This window comes from Podarcis melisellensis (assembly GCF_964234715.1).
Source record: "Podarcis melisellensis genome assembly, chromosome: 2".
NCBI classification, from domain to species: Eukaryota; Metazoa; Chordata; class Lepidosauria; order Squamata; family Lacertidae; genus Podarcis; species Podarcis melisellensis.
The window spans coordinates 4,250,826-4,271,693 of NC_138529.1; the positions used below are offsets into that span (position 1 = coordinate 4,250,826).

The 20,868-nt window shown below is 46.4% G+C and overlaps 1 protein-coding gene across 2 annotated transcripts in view; it reads left to right on the forward strand.

Annotated features, from left to right (window-relative positions):
- EIF4B (eukaryotic translation initiation factor 4B) overlaps positions 1-15,825 on the forward strand; it is a 35,796-nt gene extending 19,971 nt beyond the window's left edge. For both annotated transcript variants that reach the window (XM_081898129.1, XM_081898130.1), the window contains 9 exons: positions 2,088-2,204; positions 3,195-3,377; positions 3,907-4,144; positions 5,887-5,996; positions 8,186-8,405; positions 9,154-9,221; positions 11,958-12,072; positions 12,386-12,455; positions 13,550-15,825. In XM_081898129.1, coding sequence (XP_081754255.1) covers positions 2,088-2,204; positions 3,195-3,377; positions 3,907-4,144; positions 5,887-5,996; positions 8,186-8,405; positions 9,154-9,221; positions 11,958-12,072; positions 12,386-12,455; positions 13,550-13,630 — 1,202 coding nt within the window. In that variant the 3' untranslated portion in view covers positions 13,631-15,825. The remainder of the gene's footprint in view (positions 1-2,087; positions 2,205-3,194; positions 3,378-3,906; positions 4,145-5,886; positions 5,997-8,185; positions 8,406-9,153; positions 9,222-11,957; positions 12,073-12,385; positions 12,456-13,549) is intronic.
- The last annotated feature ends 5,043 nt before the right edge of the window (positions 15,826-20,868 follow it).

Below are 20,868 nucleotides of genomic sequence, written 5' to 3' on the forward strand. Positions count from 1 at the left end.
AACCGGAAACAAGAAGAATAGATGCAGGGGAGACCCTCTGGCAACGACAGGAAGGAACATTTGTAATCCGGGGGGGGGGGGGGAGAAAGCTAACTGAAACTCCAGAAGGAAAGAGAGGGGAATATGAAGGGCAGCATACACAGAAAATATTTGAGGAAGTACTGTATTGGTAAAATCACCAGTGTTAAGACAGGAGGAGCTGAAACTGGAAATGGCCTTAATTGGTAGCAGCTTCTTGAGGAGCTTTAAATATGAGTACAGAGAGGAATTAGAGCAATTTGGGTGAAATCACAACTGTGGAGACAGAGAGAAATTTGGAAGGAAGGAGGGCTGAAATGGGGAATTGTCCTAATGGGAAGCCTCTTTCAGAGGAGATTTAAATATGCCAAAGTAAGAAAAAAAAGAATGGGTAACAGTCTGGAAAATGGTTTTTATTTAGGGGTCGGCAGTTGTAAATAAATTGGGACATCAGCAGGCATGGTTTAAATCAGGCACAGGCAAACTCCGGCCCTCCAGATGTTAGGGACTACAATTCCCATCATCCCTGACCACTGGTCCTGTTAGCTAGGGATGATGGGAATTGTAGTCTCAAACATCTGGAGGGCCGGAGTTTGCCTGTGCCTTGATTAAATGCTTGCAAAAAGCAACAGTTAGGATAATTTTAAAAGGGGAAATAGCATGAAAGCATAGGTGTGTAATGTATCAAGTGGTTTTAATGTTTAAAGTATCTGTGCTGTATACCACAAGTTTAATTGTTTAGTAGTTGGAAATTTGGGTAAAGGAATCTGGAATGTAACATGATTTGGTTTATTTGAAGACCGAGAAGAGGGGGTGGAGGAAAGTCTGGGGATTTGGGGGGCGGGGTAAAAATGTGTTCTTTTAAATTATTTTTAAATGTTAATGAGAAATGTGTGGGGTAATCTGGTATTGATACAATGTGGCATATCTTCAATTTTTTAAAATGGAAAACTAATAAAAAAAATTATTTATTTATTTATTTATTTATTTATTTATTTATTTATTTATTTATTTATTAAAAAGAAAACCGGAACATTTACTTTGGGCTTTTTGGCGTTTGGGAACCAAGGTACCACTGTCCATGTCTTGTGTCAGTCAACCAAGCTGGCTTGGTACTCAAAATGCAGTCATTTCTTGCTCCAAATGTTGCATGATTTCTGTTCATGTTTTTACAGCATAACAGAGACCGTAAAATGGAGTCCTAGCTGCACAAGTGCATTGAAGGCTAATCCCTGTTTTCCTTGTTCTCTTTCAGACTGAAATGCGGAAGACCCATTTCAGTCTGAAATGGGGATGAACTCAGCAGGTTCATATCATGAGCTGAAGACATGGAGGCATGTCAGACATTTATGCTTCATGACTGTAAAGCATGCATTCTACAGGCTACTTTTTTGAGAAAGGAATGCCTTAATCAGAAGACAAATACATCTGAAATCTTCTTGTCTAACAGTCTGGAGAATTAGAGTATGGCAGCTGTGAAATTGCAATCAGTGTTTTCACAGCTATTTTTTTGAAGCAAAAAACTTGAGTTATATGTAATTGCGTGATTGCCTAACCTCATGTATACCTAGGAGGTAGCTTTATAAACAGTTCGCTTATAGTTCAGAAGATACATAGTTCATGTATGTTGAGATTCCTGCATTTCAGGGGGTTAGACTAGAGGACCCTTGGGTTCCTTTCCAGCTCTACAGTTCTATGATTTCCTGTGAATTGCCTGCCTCCTTTTGAGAAAAGCACATTTCCTCTACTGTTCTCTTGCTTAGAACAAAGACTTTTTATGATGGTGGTGATAATTTTCTAGGGGTACTTCAATACCTGCTTTTTCATCACATTTTCTACTGTGAACCTTCTGGGTGCAGTGGAATATATATGTAAATACTTCTTTACAGTACAAGGCAATAAAATGTTTCAATAATAAATAGTTCTGTGACCAAGCACTATGGTAGTCACGTGCTGGAAGATGCCTAAAGCCTGCCCCCTGAATCTCCCCCAGCTGTGTCAAACGTTTTCTGAAAGTCATCGCTCTGTGTCTATCTTGTACATGCTATAGCCTTTTCCCCCTGCTTTAGGGTATCGAGACCGTGATCGTTACGATTCGGATCGGTACCGTGATGGTCCCCGAAGAGAGATGGATCGGTTTGGGGGCAGAGATCGTTACGATGACCGTAGAGACTACGATAGAGGAGGTACTGTGGGTCACAGACTTCATTGTGGGTCTGGGGTTTGAGATGCTTACAGGAGCCATCACTTAATATAAACATTTGCTTACATTGCAGCATTGGCTAGGTAATACAGCTCCCACATTCCCCTGCTATCGATGCAACATTTTAGGCACACAATCCATTTTATGTATAGTCATTGTGGTCTGAATGGCTTTTCTCTCTTGAAGGTGAAAATACTTGGAAGTTGGGATATGGAATATAGAGCACTGCTGCAGTTTCTTTTCTCAAAGGCTTAAAAAGATTTTGCTTTTGTGTTTCAAGATTCAGTGATTGCTCTAGTGGAAAGACATTTTGAGTGTCCTCCCTGCTTGGTCTACAAATACCTCTTGCATCTTGCACACACCTTGATACCTGCAGCACTCTTATTATTTGTGCATTTTTAAACTATTATATTGGTTGTGGAGATGTAGTAAATGAGGCGAAGTTACAATTTTGGGTTCCTTTCCAACCAGTCATTCTTCTCTGGTTTCTTTTGCTGCTGTGGTCTGTTTTCCTTCCAGGCTGGGTGATCTTGTAATTAGGAGTGGTGCTTTTGTACAATTGTGCATGACTTGAGTCCCTGCTAGTTAGCATTTTCCAGCTGTGTTAATTAAGCATTTTTTGGCCATGTTTTGAACTGAAGTGGGAGGTATTTTCTTCAGATGCCAAATAGGACTTCAGAGCGTGCCCTTGAAACTGTACATGAAATCTTCCTGAAACTGGCTTGATCTAACATTGTGTGCCATGTTTGGATACTGCTTGATCAGGGACTGTGTGCCTCTGTATATGTAACCTCAGGAAAACATTTTAATAGCTGCACATGTTGGAGGGGTATAGGGGTGTGTGAATGTACATACAGACTCTGAGGTTGGCTCTCTTTTCTGACTCACCTGTGAGCACTCTGGGGTGCTGTCCTCAGAAATAATGGTCTTCATGTTGTGCAAGATTAAACCACTGAACTTCCTTTTCCTGTAGGTTTCGACTCTAGGTCAGGCAGTGGTAGAAGAGCCTTTGGCAGCGGATACCGTCGGGACGATGATTATAGGGGTGGTGGTGACCGCTATGAGGACCGTTACGAGAGGCGAGATGATCGAATGGATAGGTGGAGCAGCTCGCGGGATGACTATAGCAGGGATGACAGCCGGCGGGATGATAGAGGTATGCTCGGTGTTTGCTCAGAAGCAAAGAAATGAGGAACTGTTGGCTTTGCTGTCATTGTTTGTTGTGTATTGCTGCAGATTATTCTGTTCTCCCTTATTCCTTGTGGTATTCTGAATTTGACCCTAGGCCATGGCGATGTTTGCCTCTTGCCCTACCCAGTGTATATGGTATGTTGCCAGATCCATCAGACATGGTTAAGAAAGATTTATTATGTAGCCTAGCCATTTCTGAGAACTGGGTGACCCACCTTTTGTAGGAGGTTTGTCTAATGATTCATTGTCCCCTGTTGGGCATGGGTCCTTTTCTGACTCTTCCTTGTTTCCAAGATCTCCTTATGTGGCCTAAATGCCACATACCATTCAGCCTTTAATCCCCACCTCCTTATCTAAATAAGACAACCATATGAATTTTTCACAATTCTCCTTCTTGGCTTTTGCCTAATCCTGAATCCAGTGGCTTTGCTTTCTTCATTTTGCTTTTTCTGAACTGTTCTGCTTTTTTCAACCTCCTGTTCTTTTTCTCTTAGGTCCCACTCAGAGGCCTAAACTGAACCTGAAGCCTCGGAGTGCACCCAAGGAGGAAGATACATCTGTAGCTCCTGCTACCCAGTCTAGCCGTGCAGCCTCCATCTTTGGGGGGGCCAAGCCTGTGGACACAGCTGCAAGAGAGCGTGAAGTAGAAGAGAGGCTACAGAAGGAGCAAGAGAAGCTGCAGCGCCAGCTGGAAGATGATAAGCCCAGGCTAGAGCGACGGCCCCGGGAGCGGTAAGTGACAGAGAAGGAGCATGAGCTGCACACAGTCCAGTAGAGAAACTGCTTGAGTTAATCTGCAAAACACCACTTGGTGGGTCACAGGCTCAAGCCGGTGATCTGTGCAAAAGATGCCATAGATATGTCTGCAGTTCCTCTGATGCTGCAGAACACCCCTAGAGTTGCTTCATGCTGAAGATGGTGAAGGGTGACATTCCATTAGCTGCCTTGGTAGGTAGGTTCATGGCATTACAGAGCACTTTTTGGGGGCTAGCTATCTGTGTAAGCCCAGAGAATGAATGCTAGGCTAGCACCAGGTTTGCCCGAGCTGCTGTATCCCAAACTGTGTCACTGCTGCATGACAAGCAGCCATACTAGCCTAATGGCAGGTGGCTGCAAGGCCAAATCACATTATATATAATCCCCTAGCAAATTAAAAAAGGTTTTAAGTTTTGTTTAACACATATAATTTGAGCAGTTAAGAAACATCTCTAACTGCTTCTGAGCTTTGTTTCAAACCTGAACATAGGAATGCATCATGTTGAGGGTTGCTTCCTATTCCCATTGTCCAGAACCTTTTCACTTCCAGGATCACACTTCCCTGTGGACAGTGTGATCCAATGCTCCACTTCTCCAAAGAGTCCCTTTTCTTCTCCCCAAAATGAGTTCCTTTAGGAATCTTCCTCTGAAAGGATATCTCTCTGAAATTGTGATGTATTCCATCTCGGAAAACTTGAGGAGGGTACCTTCTTGTTGGTCTTTCATCTGGGCATTGATCAACTCTACATTTGCTTAAGTTCTGCAGTACTGCAGCGTCAGCTGCTCCCTGACCAGTGACTGAATCAGTAAGCTCAACATAAGAAGACTCAAACCCCAGACAAACTTAGCAGACTACCCCACCTGGTCTCCACTAAAGGGCTGACTTCAGCAGTACTATGGATTGAAAGGTGCTAATGGCACAGTTGCCTCAGTTTGATTTAACCACCTTGTTTTTATTTACAGGGGTGCCTCGCAAGACGAAATTAATTCGTTCCGCAAGTTCTTTCGTCTTGCGAGTTTTTCGTCTTGCGAAGCACGGTTTCCCATAGGAATGCATTGAAAATCAATCAATGCGTTCCTATGGAAACCGCCTTCAGACCAGCATTTTAAAAAACCCCGGGACATTCTCCGCTGTCCCGGAGCGATTTAAAAGCCCCCGGGAAGGCAGGCAGGGGGGGACAAAGACTTTTGCCCCCCCGCCAGCCTTCAGAAGAGGTCCTGGACCTCTTCTGAAGGCTGGCGGGGGGCAAAAGTCTTTGCTCCCCCCCCCGCCTGCCTTCAAAAGCCGTCCGGGGGCTTTTAAATCGCCCAGGGACAGTCCCGGGGCAATTTAAAAGCCCCCGGGAAGGCAGGCAGGGGGGACAAAGACTTTCGCCCCCCGCCGGCCTTCAGAAGCGCTTCCCTGCTATCCCAGACCGCTTTTAAAATGCTGGCGGTGGGGAGCAAAGCCTTTCGGCCCCCGCCGGCCTTCCTGGACGTCTTCTCCATAGGGAGATTTCCCTATGGGCTTTCTTCTTGTGAAGCAAGCCCATAGGGAAATTCGTCTAGCAAAGCGACGCAAAAACCGAAAAACCCTTTCGTCTTGCGGGTTTTTCGTCTTGCGAGGCATTCGTCTTGCGGGGCACCACTGTATTTTTTGTAGAGTTGTGCATACTTGTTTTTTTTCCAGTGCCCCACATTTACAGTTAGTAAGCCTTGCTTCTCTGTATATGTTCTAGACACCCCAGCTGGCGTAGCGAAGATAACCAAGAGCGGTCACGGACAGGGAGTGAGTCTTCACAGACTGGCAGTACAACTCCTTCTGTGGGGACAGGCCCAACAGGAAGAAGTAAGTTGTCTTTTGTGGTATCATTCACTTAGCCCTGAAGTGCATCGTCCTATTTCTGGAAAGCCCCATAACTTTCCTGGATTATAGCACGTATTTCAGTTGGGAAGCTTCAGTTGAGTCACATGGCAAGCCTATGTCTATAGATTTGAGAATATGGGGTTTCTTAGTTCTTCGTAATGGAAGTTGTCCATAACCTACCAACAGATCCACTAAATAGCCGACCAGCAGGGAAGCTAGCAGCTTAAGTAGCTGTCGATCAGTGGTGGTACCATATTGGCCCGAATATAAGCCACACATGCAAAATCGGGGGGGGGGGGAATACCCCAATATAAGCCACTCCCTTCAAATTCCGCAGGCACTCACACCCATTCCGTTTTACCATATGTCTGTTTCAGCAGTTCTATCATAAAAGCCAATTTTTGTAAGGTCGCGAATTTAAGCCACACTTAAAATTTGGGAAAAAGTGAGGCTTATATTCAGGCCAATATGGTATTTACAAGTTAGTACTGTACAGTTGTCTCTGTTAGGACAAATGTTTGTCCCTCTGGTTGTTGGTAAGCAGTTGGATTGCATTTTTGTTGGTGTTGCTAGTCATGTAAATTGCCTGTTACCAATAGGTAGATTTTATACAATAGACTTCCTAACAGAGTCTACAATGACTGGGTGGAAGGGGCTGGCAGGGAGTGGGCTGGCTTGGACACGGCTGCTTGACTGGGTGGACGGGGGCAGCATCCCCCGCCTCCTGCTCTGGCCTTAGATTTTCCCAAGGGAAGGGCCAGTGGGGAAGGAAGGATGCAGGCTTGGGCTCCACTGTGCAGCAGCACTTGGAATGCCCTCACAGCTGTGCGTACATTCACCCTGCCGGCAGGAGTGTGAGCAGCAGGGGACCATTGGATTTCACAGCTGCCAAACAATCCCCAACCGCCCTCTCAGCTTTGGAGATGGTCAGGATCACGGCACAACTGAGAGCAATCCCTGCCCACCTCTGCAGTTCATCAGTAACGCTCATCATTATCATGCCATTTGGAAGGCAGCACGACACTTTGCACAGAGAGATTTGGTGAAGCCATCTTTATAGGTTTTGGTTTGTTGTTGGGGTTTTTTAAAAAAAGAACCTTAGATGCTCACTACCCAGATTCCTGTTTGGCGGGAATTTTCATTCAACTCTTTGCTAAGGGAAAACACAATGCTTCTATTTTCATATACAATTGACAAATGCTGGCTTTGGTCTGAGCCTATGGGCCAAGTTGACTAGATTGGGCTCTGCTGCTGTAAACTGAGATGTATTTTAATAATTGTTTGTTTTCCTAGCCAAAGCAGCCATCAAACGGTGTTGACAACATTGTGGGAGTTGCATGTTTAAAACCTTGAGGCCCAAACTAAACATTTTTTTGTAAGGGTAGCACATTCGTGGGTGGGTGAGAGAGTGAGCTCGATCATAGCAGTGGTACTGGGGGAAGATGATTAACTCATTCCCATGAAACATTTTTCACTATCAGAAAATAGTGAATCAGTATCAGAAATAGCTGAAATAGTATCAGAATCACTTCCCTGCTTGCTTTCTCTCATGCAGGCAAAACAAGTAGGATTTAAGCTGGTGGGAGGGGTGGTGTGTGTGTATGTGTGTGTAAGAGAGGGAGATTCCTCAACCACAGTCAGCTTCACAGACCCCATGCCAGCCTGCATATAGACTGGACATAGTAACACTGGACTAAACTGCAAGATTGTCATGCCTCACACACACACCTCATGCATGCCCACTTGCACTCACACACGATAGAGCATAAACCTTTAACTGGGCAATAGCACATCCACACACCCCATTAGAAACCTGGATGTTTCTGCTGCTTCCTATGAGCAATTGATCACTTCTACCCCAGGAAAGACAAAAAGACTGTCATGCAAACCAACCAGGAAGTCTCTTCATCAAACAATGGAATTGTCAGCCCAGATCCTTTTCACAGGTCTGTGATTGTATTGTGGATGTACACATGGCCCAGTTTAGGCTTGTTCTGTGATCTTCTGCTCTGTAAACTCACTGGGTTTTTTGGTGGTTTGTATTGGTAAAGCATGCCAACTAGCCCAGAATCACTGGGGAATGGTCCAGGAAAAAAGTGCTTTCCATCATACAGCCAGGGTGCGTGTGCATATCTTCTTAGCCCATGTTGTATTGTATCCTGCGCTTCCAGCCTCACGAAGGAGGGAGAGTGAAAAATCATTGGAAAATGAAAGCAGCAGCAAAGAGGATGAAGGTCTGTCTCCCACTTCCAAGACTCCCAGGGAAGAGAAGCTTCCTCTGAAGGTGATGCCAGCGCCTCCGCCAAAAGAAAATGCCTGGGTGAAGCGCAGCAGCAACTCTCACCCGGCCCGCTCACAGAGCTCCGACTCAGACCAGCATTCCCCTACAAGGTGAGGGCCTCTGGCAGGGCTGCCCTTTTCAGCCAAGGACTTAATCTGCAGGAGGGATGGGAAGCCTGTAGGCTGCATGGTACGACACTAAGGCGTAATAGAATCCCAAATTATGTTGTTTTAAAATGCATAAAACGTGACAGCAAATTGTTAGGGATTGTGGGCAAGGTGGGTGCAATGGAAACCAAAGTAAGCTTTGGTTCACTAGGGTAGGTTTTATTCGGAACTCATGATTTTGAAGTGGGGATTTATTTTCTTTCATATTGTGTTGCTGGGGGTTGAAAGAGCTGTGGTTCTGTAACGCTGGGTAGCGGGTGGCCCTGCTCACCTGTCAGGATTAAGGGAGATGAATATCTGGTCCTCTAGCCAGACAAGGCCCCTCACCCCACCCCAGCTTAAAAGCTAGCTTCACTATAGATAAGAAACATTAAAATGCAGCAATGCTAAATAAATAAGTAAAATTACTAAATAATATAGCTGCAACTTCTTGGCAATCATTTTTAATGATTTCTATGCAATTTCACACACATTTTACTTACCAAGCAAAACTAAATTATATTAATTTAAACAAAATACCTTTTGAATTCCCAAGTCATGTTACAACTTTTTGGCACCCCTCATTTTAAGGAATTTGAAAGTTGAAAAATTCAACACACCTGAATGTGAGGTGGAGTTACAGTAGCAACGTCCATGGAGTGTACAGTATGCACAAAGCATCAACGCTGCTTTCCTCTGTTCTTTGTTGCAGCGGCAGCCAGGCTATGCCACCCCTGCCTTCAGAAGATGGAGTGCCCTCCAAGAACGCCCCAAGGAAAGGTAAGGCTCGGGTGCGGAAACTTACCTGTGGCCCTTTGGGGCAAAGAGAGAGAGCCCTGGGGATTGAGGATTGCTTGTGTGCAGCTGTTGTGCCTGGCAATACCCATGCGTTCTTTGTTACTTCCTCTCCGTTGGGTGTACGCTGCTTTGAGGAAATGGCTCTTGTGGCTGGCAGCTGCGTTTATTATTATTTATCTGCTTTATTTCATTTATTTTTTAATAAATTCATTTATTTATTAATCTCTTCCCGGGAATCATCTCAAAACAGTTTCACAATACAGAAAAAATATCCATATCAAAAAAACAGTTTCAGATAATGGCAGATACTGAGCAGGGTTCAAAATTCAAAATATCTACTTCATAGCTATTCCAAGAAAAAGACATCTCTGCTCCCTATTCACTGAGAAGCCTTGAAAGTTCCCAGTGTCATGGCTTATTGCTTGCAGGTGTAGTTCGTAGGTTTATTTTCTGGCTTGCCAGGAGAGGGCAGCAGAGTCCAGTGAGGAGACACCTTAAATTCAGTCTGGGGAACTTCTCTGTCTGGATCCTGGTTTCAGGAATCTGCCACATGTTCAGTTGTTGATGGTTTGATGGGCGAATGGCAAGCGGCATCTTCCCGCTTGACTTCTCCTGCCCAATGTAATAGAAACTTGTAATACAGTCCTTAGGTGTGTTTACTTGGAAGTAAGTCCCGCTGTGTTCAGTGGGGCTTACATGCAGGTAAATGTGTATTTATTCCCTTCTTGCTGACGGCAAAGTAGGTTCTGTGGTCAGGATGATCACAAGTTGATAATTGGCACAGTATACTTGGAAGTTCAACTTAATAATGGAGTCATACAGAAAACTATGATGACCCTAAAATTCAGGGAGGCAACCCAAGTCAAGAGGACTCACATTTCCTCATTACAAAGTAGGGAAATCCACACAATCTTCCACATTTTTAGGAGAAGAAAAAATGAAGAGCAAGAGGGTGGAAAACAAACCTTAAGGCTGGTACTTTGTTGCAAGCAGTAGTAAAATTCATTGAAATGAAACTTGTTTAGTGTTAGGTAGGGCTGGGCAAGATCTGGGTTCCAACAGCACAATATGTTGATATATCACAATGTCTGAAATAAGGCTGGAGCTAATGCAGAGGAGAAGCGCGGCAATGTCCTGGCAATTCCTAATACTTAAGGGTCTTACTCTAAAACTGATAATTTTTTACATACCTTTAACTTATTGTTAAAGCAGTTATGAAATTCTACTTCTTGATAGCATGCTTCAATGAAACCGTTTAAGATTTCTGGAGACTATATTACTTCAGTTTTGTGGGCATATTTAAAATTTATGGAAGTGGTAGATCATCTGATTCCTTACTCAGATGCCCCGGTGGAATTCTAGGCATGTGTAAGCCTCATTGAGTTCAGCTAAACCTACTTTCCTGGGAGTGAGCCCCATTTGAATTCAGTAGGGCTTGCTTGTGAGTAGACACACATTTGCTTGCACTGCTTACCAACGACACCCTCCCCATCATTCTCACCCCACACAACAACTACCCAATCTCCCATTTCAGCATAAGGAGGCCACGGATAATTCTTCCCCCCTCTGTTTCCCACAGAAGGGCCTCCCAAAAGCCCCCACCCACCCCCACCTCCGAGAACCTCATGGCATCTGGGAGAAAATGCACATGGAGCAGCCCCCCCCCCGGGCTTTGCAGTTTTAGAGAATATGGGAAAGTGAAGTTTTAAGCTTCCCTGGCAGGACACATCACACAGAATACTTGCATCACCTGTAGGAAGGGACCTCTGAGGGCCAGCCATCCTCTCCCATAGGAGAGCATAAGGCAGCAGAGGCCTCATGTCTGTGAGCTACTACGACAGGCAACATGTAGCTCACAGACAGAGAAGGAAGGAAAGAGCTGGGGCTGCGCTTTTTTTTAATTCTTGAGCTAGAACCTCATGTCTCAGAAAAGCAAGGGAAGGCATCATCGCACGCACCTTGACACACACACATTGAGGTGGGGAACGGGACAGGGCACGATTCCCCCCCTACTCTGAAGTAAATAACCCCCGTTAATGGGAGAAAGGAACTCAGAGCAAGAAGCCACCTCCCAGCCTGGCACCTTTTATTACACACTTTTAGCAAGAGCCGCATAGCATCTGAGGAGCTTGCTGCTTTGCAGGCTGTTCAGTGCTGCCTGCTCTTGCGATTGGCTGTGGCTACAGGATTAGGGGAAGAGCTGAAGCAGAGACTGTTTTGCACAGCGGAGCTGAGGCAGAGACTGTTCTGCAGGGATTGTGATATTTGCATTAGCCAGCCCCCTGCTCTTGTGGTTGGCTGTGGCTGCAAGGAAGTAGGGGAGAATTAAGGAGGGCTCTGCAGAGGAGCATGCAACGCAGTGCTTCAAAATCACAGGCAGGCAGGTCCTTCCCAGCGATCGCCCCTCACAGTGGCTTGGCTGTGGAGTGATGATGTGGGCAGGTGGAGCAACCAGGAGGAAGGGAGGAGGGAGGCAGCTCATCCGCAAAGGAAGCAAGGCACAAGCAGGCAGGTGAGCACCTTATCAGGCTTCCTCTGGCACTAGTGCAGGCTCAAAAATGTTACCGCAACAAGCTCTTCAAACCATTTTCAAATTATTTATTGATGTATCACACAGCCCTAGTGTTAGGGTACTAGTAACCTGGGTGGGCTAACTTGACATCTCATTGCTGAAATTAGTTCAAGATGGAATAACAGATTTGTCTCAACTTACTTTAGGTGATGAAAACCGACCTGATGAAGGGAAGGAGAGTGCTCCAAAGGGCCGAAGTGGAAATTCTGGGTGTGGTCCTGGAGATGGAGGCAGCAGAGACCATTGGCAAGACTCAGATAGGTACAGTTGTCTTCGCATCCTCATGCTCTGACTCTGGAAACCTTGTGCCGGGGGGCAGGCAATGAGCAGCTAAGGGAATGCTGGAGATCCACTGTAAGCTGATACAAAACAGCTGGAGGCTGGAACACCCGACTGCAGTTTGCTGTCTGTGGCACACAGAGCTCTGGGTTGTCCAGACTCATCTGCATAGGGCTGGAGTGTGGGTTGCACCTGATGGGTTGAGTATGGAGCAAATGGCTCTCACTGCCATTATTCTATGTGTGTAAACCTTGTCCTTCGGTCACCTTATTAATGTAGCAGTTTTCTTTTTCAGGAAAGAGAGTAGTGAGCATGACTCAAGACCTGCATCTGAGCCAAAGAAATTTGAAGAGAACCCTACCCCCGTAAGTGCTGAATCTGTTGCTTTTTGAGCAGTGATTGTCAAATGTGCCAGAATGTATCGGGATTCCCTTAGGACTTTACTCAGTTAATTGTGGATTCAACTAACTGATTATAATTCTGTAACTAAAATATTCTTGTGCTACATTCAGACCTCTTGCTGAGAAGCTTTTACAGCACTGGTACCCATAGTTACTTCCTATTACTGGCACTGAAAAGTGGGGAGAAGGGAATATAGGCTTCACCAATTGATAGAGGACAGAGGATATTCTGCTGATAGAAGAGGAGGCACACGGATGTCACAGAAAGCCAAGCATCTGTTTTCTAAATCCTCAGCTGGAAGTAGAAGTGCCAAAATCCCAAGTTTGAACTCTTGTAAAGCAGACAGTTGTGTTTTTTTTTATATTCTCAAACTGTGCTCATTGGTTATTGAATTCTTGGTTTTTTGTTTGTTAATTGGAGGATAGACTAATAATAAAAAATAAAGTTTGCCACAGACAGAACAAAGACCAGATCAAGAAATTTGCCCTGGAAGTGCATGCAAAGAATCTTGGCCACAAAGCCCACTTCATAGGGGGCGCATGGAGCTTGTTTTTCCTTTTTCCTTCATGCAACCTTGAGAAACAGCGATCAGCCCAAAGGTTGCCCAGTGTGGTTTCAAATTCAGGTCCCCCAGTCTGCCATTTTTATCCGCCATGCCAGGGTGGTACACTTCTAGGTTGTGGGCTGAATTTAGCCAGTGAGGCTGTTTTCCTCAAACCACACCCACCTGGCTGATCCAGCTGCTTCGTGCATTGGCTGATTTCATTCCTGATTGGTCACTGTGTTCTCCCACCCTGGCAGCCCAGCTTTGACAGGTGGGCAATCTCATCCACCTGCAAAAGCTGGCTCTCAAGGTGGGGGGAAATAAAGATCTGGCCCAAAAAGATTTCCCACCCTGCCCAGGATGCTGCCATCCCACCCTTCTCTAATGTCTGTCTTACACCATCCCAGGAACACCTGATACCCACAGCCCTATGTATAGAACGTGTCACAGGATGGCTTTCAGTGTCCAGTTTTGAATGCTGTTTTAACACCCACTTCCCTAACTCTTTTGCAGAAATTTAGCTGTGCTAGCAAGTATGCTGCTTTGTCAGTGGATGGTGACGATGAAGCAGAGGGGGATGAGTACGCTGATTAAATTCTCCGGCCCCTCCATGCCGTCTCCTTACCGGTTGCCACCCAGGAATATTCGGCAAGCAAAACCAAACCCTTTATTCAGACAAGACAGAAAAATAAAAGCCTACAAGTCAACATCTCCTTGGAGAGACCTTTCTTAAACCTTTCTTTAAAAAAATATATGAAAAAGTGATACAGTTTCTCTTGCATGCTGCTGCAGCCTTTAAAGTATTGAACTAACTGGAGAAATCCCTGCAAAAAAAAAAGTATAGCAAGAGAGAAAATGGCAGGTGTCTTTTTAAAAAAAGGAATAGGCCCAGTGTGTGTCTTGAGTGTGACTTCATGCAGCTTCCAATCACGTCCAGAGCCCCAGGTCCTTCCCATTAAAAGAGAGGCTAGCACTTGAGCAGGCCAGGTGCGTATTAGTTGAGCACAGTGGGGACATGGACAGCTAAGATCTGTCTCCTCCTTTTGCCAGGTTGGTTGACTTCTGCAGTGTAAACTTCAAACGAACTTGAAAGCATTTTAGTGCATTGGGAAAAGGAGGAGAGCAGTCTTGCCTTGATGACTGGGGGAAGAGATGAGATGGCTTTTCAAGCCAGAGAGTTGGCATCTCTACGCAAGTAATCCCTGAGGTTTAAGTTAGAAACCTCGCCCTGGTGGTGGTGGTGTCCCCCTCTGAAATCCATCAGGTTTGGGGAAGCCCCAGGCAACACTAAGGCTGAGTAGCAAACCTTTGCTACCAAAGGAACCTTCTCAGAAGCCTCAGAGCTGATCCTGGGGTTGTACCCTTGCCTGTCCCCAACAATAAAGGCTGCTGACAGTTGGCTTCTATGTTGAAAGCCACTTTCCACATAGTTTGGCCAAATGGTGCAAAGACTCTCTGTGCTAGTGGTCACCAGGACCATGCAGTGCTGATGTGGAAAGTGCGCCTTGCATATGAACCATGCAGAAAGTAACTTTTTGTATGTCAAGGTGCTCCACCATATGGAATCAGTTTTTGGTAACCTCCCTGAAGGAGGTTGCAATATATATGAAGGAGCCATTGGATTTATGGGAATCATTAGTTGAAAGAGCAATTTCTGGAGACTATAAAGTTTTCTTGAATTCCCCCCTTCCTATCCCTTCCTCTTCTGCCCCCTTTTAATCACCGAGGTACCACCACAACCACTCTCACAAATTTAAATAGCACCTGTTTTAAACTTGGGCACTGTTTAAAGGTAGCAAGAGTCATTGAAAGTTTGACTGAGCATCATGTGACTGTTCCAAGTTCCTTCCTCACTTTTGGGCAAGTAGGTACACAACATGACTGGCAAACGTCCTTCAGCCCTTACAAAAAGGGTTTACTTTTAGTCCCCTAAATTTCTTTTTAAAGCTTCCTTCGCCAGCACCATCAGACACAGAGACAAGCAATCTCTTCCATTTCTTCCAGTAGTCTTGGTCCTTTCATTCTTCTTCCTTGAACTAATAAATGGGTAGGGCAAGTGGGAATTCAAGCCACACAGTGGAACTGAAGCAGCACAAGGTTTTACTAGCCTACTCTCGGCAGCCTGATTTACATGGTGGCTGCAGAGGAGGATCTGGCTAGCTTTTGGGAGGTGTGCACGGGCTCACCGGAGAACTGCCAGTTTTTACCTAGTTGGGGAGGAGAACAGTGTGATTTTCCTCTTGAAGCAATTCTGGCTGAGTCAAATACAGGATTTGGCGTGTTGTAAAGCCTGCCGTGGTTGGTGTCTTGTTTCAGTAAATTTTAGCTACAATTTAAACCAGTCCTTTGAAATATACAGAGTAGTGGCACATCCTATGGGCAGGATATAAAGGAATGGGAGGGGAGACCCTGCTGAGTGCAGATAATTGATTTGAAATGCAATATTGCTTTGACTGTGTGAAATGCTGGGGGGGAGGGGCTATATTTGAGGTAAAGTGCTAATTTGCATACCCCAGAAGCATTTTCTACCCTCCCTTCTCTCTCTCTCTCCCTCCTATTCTCTCTCTTTATCTCTCTCTCTGCGCTATCAGGACAGGTTCACGAATGGATTGAGGTGCATTTTACACATTCTGAAGACATGTAAAATTTGTACAAAATATCTTCTATGAAAATGATTTGTAATCTGTGTGGACTTACTGGGAGATGTCTTTTATTATGTAAAATTTTCCCTCCTCCCCCCTTCTTGGTTTTTTTTGTTTTTCTCCAAATAAAACTAATCTTTAAAATAATGCTTCAGCACGAGATTACTTTGCCAGTGGTGTCTCTTCTCCATCAGGACATGGATGTTGCTCTCAAATCTATAGAACTAGTAGGGAGTGCCATCTTGATTCAAGATGGTGGACACCAACGTGTCCCCCAGAATCTGCTCAATCTTCTGGAGCGCACAGGGGGCGCCAGGGGAGCAAAGCCCCACTGAAGGCTGGTAGTACATTCTGTCTGCACACACAGGATTTGACACAACCCAGAGACTTGCTGATGCAAAGAGATGTAATTGTAGATTTCATAAGTTATGTCACCGATTCTCCTTGTAAGATCTCTAGAGGGTAGGCGATATCCTTTCATAAATACAATACAAATAATTTGAGGACGGGTGAGTGAAGCCAAGGCCCGTGATCCCTGCAGCCCTTACAAGTGGCCCCTGTTGAGATCTCATTGCTGCCCACATTTCTAGCTCAATGGTTAACTACAGAAAACTGGATCTGTCAAGATTCAAGTTCTCTGGCTTCCCAAGTCCTTTGGTTTGGACTAAAAGCAATTGACTTGTTTGACAGGAGGGCTGGGGACGGGGAGAGGAACTGAGCCTTGGTTCTTTTCCGTCCATTTCTGAAATAAAAATTATCTTTCTTCGCTTGCACAATTGCGTCTCTGTGCCTGCTTCCCTGCGCTTGGATTGGTAGTGCAGTGCTTTAGCCAATTCCAGTTCCCTCCCTCCTGCCAAAGAAGCAGGGGGTGTGATCAAGGCTTGGTTTTATAAACAGCAGGAGAACACAGTGCCCTTTTCATTGTGCACCCTCCCCACATAAGGCATCTGAAGACAGATGCCTTATGTGGGGAGACAGCATCTGGTATACCACCACCTCCTGCACTTGATAAATGTACCCAGTGCCTTGTGAAGTCCAGGCTGGCTTCCAGGCATGGAACTTACCTTACTTCAACTCACTGGAACCCCAAGCAATTGGATTCTGTTGGCTGCTTCCACCACTCTTGTGTCCATCAGAGCAGCAAGGCTTTGTGCAGTATGGGTGCCTCCTCTCCCTGCTAGTAATCTGGAGGGTGACCCAAGATTATTTTGGAGCTGGAGGGAGGAAATCCAACCACACCCTTCCCCTCTCCTCCATGCTTAATCTCCTGCGCGTGCGCCACTGAGCAGAAACAAAAATGAGCCAGAGCTAAAGAGGAAAAGGATGAATGCTCAGTAAGCCCATTACAAGACCAGTGGTCTGCATTCTCAGGGAAGAAAGAAGAGCCTGCTGAGAGGTGCCAACTTGAATAAAATATGGGGGAGGGATATAACGGTGCACCCACATCATTTGAATGGCAATGCCCTTCAACTTTGGGGGAGTCTCCGCCTCAAATATTTTATTGTGGGGTCCAAAGGGACCTTGACACCCTAGGAGTCTGATTTTTTTTTTAAATGAATATTTATTAGCATTTTCAATAACAAACATAACAAAAATAAAACAAAAGAAAAAGTAACAAAAATACAAAAAAAGAAAAACTTAAAAAGAACAATTAAAAAACATGAGATTTCAAATGCTTATTTTCATATAATTTCTTTCTCAGACCTCCTCACACCTCCTTTTGTATTCCCGTTCCATTGTTATTCCAGCAAATTCTTATGCTTATTTCTCAATCTTCAATTAATAAATTTTTACATATTATAATATTACCTTTCCTCTTTCTTCCAATTCCTTAAATTATTTTTGCAATTCTTATTTTCATTTTAATTTAACCATTCTAAAGACCAATTTTCATTTATCTAAACTTAAACATAAATGCCTGTACGTCATTTCTTATACTTAAGCGTATTTCTTAAAGTCGGCCAATTTCTCATCCATGGCTTTCCCAACTTCTATTCAAATCATCAACACATTTCAACAAAGTAAGTTATAATTATATACCCTTTGGATAACTAAACTCCACCCTCCCTTTCCCGGTTTTGGTCCCCAATAGTTCATCATTTGCTGTCTAGCCTGGACACCCTAGGAGTCTGATTGGACCAAAGGCCCTTCTGGTCTCACAGTGGCCAAGCAGATGTTCCTGAGAAGCCTCATCAGGAGGTCAGGAAGGCAGTTTCTCTCTGTTGCTGTTCGACTCCACTGGTCGGTTTTCAGAGGCATCTTCCCCCTCTGATCCTGGGGCTTCCAAGGGCAGGGAGGTGCACAGCTCCCACGGAGAAGGGTTTGGCTTTACACACACCCTACCCACTCCTTTCCCCTGGGACCAGAGCAGCCAGTGGGCTGGAGGTAGTTCCCCCACCCACAACCCCCCTCCAGAGCTGAGCCAAATGTGCTTCCGTCATCCTTGCTGGGCAGTAATCAGCACCAGATTTTCTCTGTTAAGACCCTTTCAAAGGCTGGACATCGTCTCCCTCCCCACCTCCACCAGTCAAAACCACTTCCAAAGAGGAGGAAGAGTCTCCAGCAGCTTTTATTTACTGCAGCTGGGGGGGTTTCGAAACCTTTCATAAACATAGCTGTAAAGGTTCTGGTGCCTCTGGTTGTCTGCAAAACCCACCCTGGGTGAAAACGAGGCAAGAGAGGGAGCGGGTCCCAATAACAAGAGAGCTGCTGAATCAGATCTAAGCTGTTTCCAACAGTGGCTACCAGAGGCTTTGCAGATGAGTGAAATGCCGGCAGGGTTTCTTCCCTCTTTTAAACCTTTTTGGAATTGGTGTGTTTGTATACAATGGATGCTCCTTGGTGCCCATTGGGACTGCCGGGATAGAAGGCAGAGAGGCCAACAGTAGGTGGCTCCAGAGCTAATGACAGGCTGGCAGAAGCACCCCCTGGACTGATCCTAAGAAAAAATGCAGGTGGGGACGCTAGTTGAGGGCGCAGTGACGCTGGTGGGGCAGTGCCCCATTCAGCCTCCTTAGATTGGTTGGCGGGGGGGGGGGTGAGAGGAAGAGTGTGGTGATCTGAAGAGAGAATGTAGATAGTAACTGAACTAGGTGAATCAATGGACTGACCTGTGTACACACCACACATTTAAAGCAAAACAATACTGGGAACTGTAGTTTGCCCTGCATGGAACTATAATTCCCAGAACTACAATTCTCCATTTTCTTTTCTTTTTTAAACTTTTTTTATTTAAAATTAAAACAACACATATTATCCCGAAACATAGCATCCTTATTTTTTTTCCCATTTTTCCTCCCTCCCCCCACCCTCCCACACAAAACCCATCCATCCCCACCCCCGGCTTCCCTCAGTTCCAGTCATTGATTTCTCTAAGACAGTGTTTCCCAACCACTGTTCCGCGGCACACTAGTGTGCCGCGAGATGTTGCCTGGTGTGCCGCGGGAAAAATTAAAAAATTGAAAGATTTTTTTTTTAAAAGTCAAATTTTCGATTGGGGCGCCATCACTAGATGACCCCTGGGGTTCCCTCCCTCCCTCCCGCTCTGCGCCTCCCTCCTCCTCCTCCTCCTCCGGGGAGGCCCTTCCTGGCTCTCGGCCAAGGCTTGGCGGCTGCCACTCACTCACTTGCTCGCCCACCCGTCCCTCCATCCCTGCACCCGGCCTCTCCTCCTCTGTCCCCGGCGCGGGGGCTGCCGGGATCCGTAGTCCCCTCGCCCTTGGGCTCCGCGCCCGCGCGGGGTGCGCGAACTACGTTTCCCAGCGTGGCCTGGCGGGCCGGCCGTTTTATTTGAAGCGCTCTTCTCCCGGCCATGGAATAAGCGCAGCGGCGGCAGCCGGGCGGGCAGGGGCTCTTCCGCGCAGACCCCGCACAGCCTGCCTGCGCCCTCCGGAGATCGGGCGGCAGGATGGAGCCCGGGGATCCCCGCGGAGGCGGAGCGGCGGAGGCGGAGGCTGCCCCCCAGGTAGGGCTGCGTCGGGGGTTTTTTATTTTTGCAATGCTGCATCCGCGCCGGAGGGGACGCATCGGACCGCGGGGAGACCCCTTGGCGGGCGTGCAAGGCAATGCATGCGTGCAGGCGTTGCATGGAGTGCAGTGCAATGCAATGGCAACGCGGCGCCCTGCATGCATGCATGCAACTTCCACCGGCGCTCCGGACTTGGCAGGTGAGGGGGGTGCCCAGTGGGCGGCAGAGAGAGCCGGGAGGGCGAAGGGGAGCCGCGGGGGGAGCACCGGTGCTCCCCGAGCCGAGCCCGGGGGGAAACTTCGGCGTCGTTGCGCCGGGTGTTGGAAGCGGAGGCTGGCGGGGTCCCCTCACCTGCAAAACCTGGTCACCTCTCATATATTTCGTGCATTGCATTCATCGCCCGCTTTCTCCTCCAAGGAGCTCCCGGGGGCGCGCGTGGTTCTCCCCGTGTTATCCTCGCAACAACAGCCCTGCGAGGTGGGTCAGGCGAGTGGCCCAAGGGAGCACCCAGGGATTGTCCTGGCCAGGTGGGGTGATTTGAACCCTGCTCTCTGCCCGGTCTTCGTCCTCATTTAGCCCCCACATGTGCTGTGCATGACTGAGGTTTTCCCCCCTCGTCTTGGCTATGGTGTGAGTCTGTGCTGTTAATTAATGGGGTTCTGCCTTCGGAGAAGATGAGCCAGCCCTCAAGGAGGTGATTATGTAATTTGCTAGCAATTCATGTCCCTCCCGGCGTGACGCTGCGCGCTGACGTCACGGGGCTGTAATGGTGGTGTGCCTCGAGATTTTTTTCATGAAACAAGTGTGCCTTTGCCCAAAAAAGGTTGGGAAACACTGCTCTAAGAATGCTGTTTTCTGCATGTTACAGAGTTGTATAGATCCTCAAACTAGCTGATTATCATCAATAAAAAAGTTTGTGAATGTTTATTCAAAGCCAGCCAAGGAGTCCAGTTCGCTTTGTTGCGTCTTCAAATATTTTGTAAAGGGTTCCCATTCATCTTTAAAGTCACAGTTATCCTTGTCCCGTAGCTTATATGTCAATTTTGCCAGTTTGAGGCTCCTCACGGGGTCTCTGCCATGGGAGCATATTCACCCAGTGCTTTTCAAGCTGCACTGGCTCCCGGTGGAGTACAGGGTCAGATTTAAGGTGCTGCTTTTGACCTTTAAAGCCCTTCACGGCCTAGGACCCTCGTACCTATGGGACCGCCTCTCCCGGTCTGCCC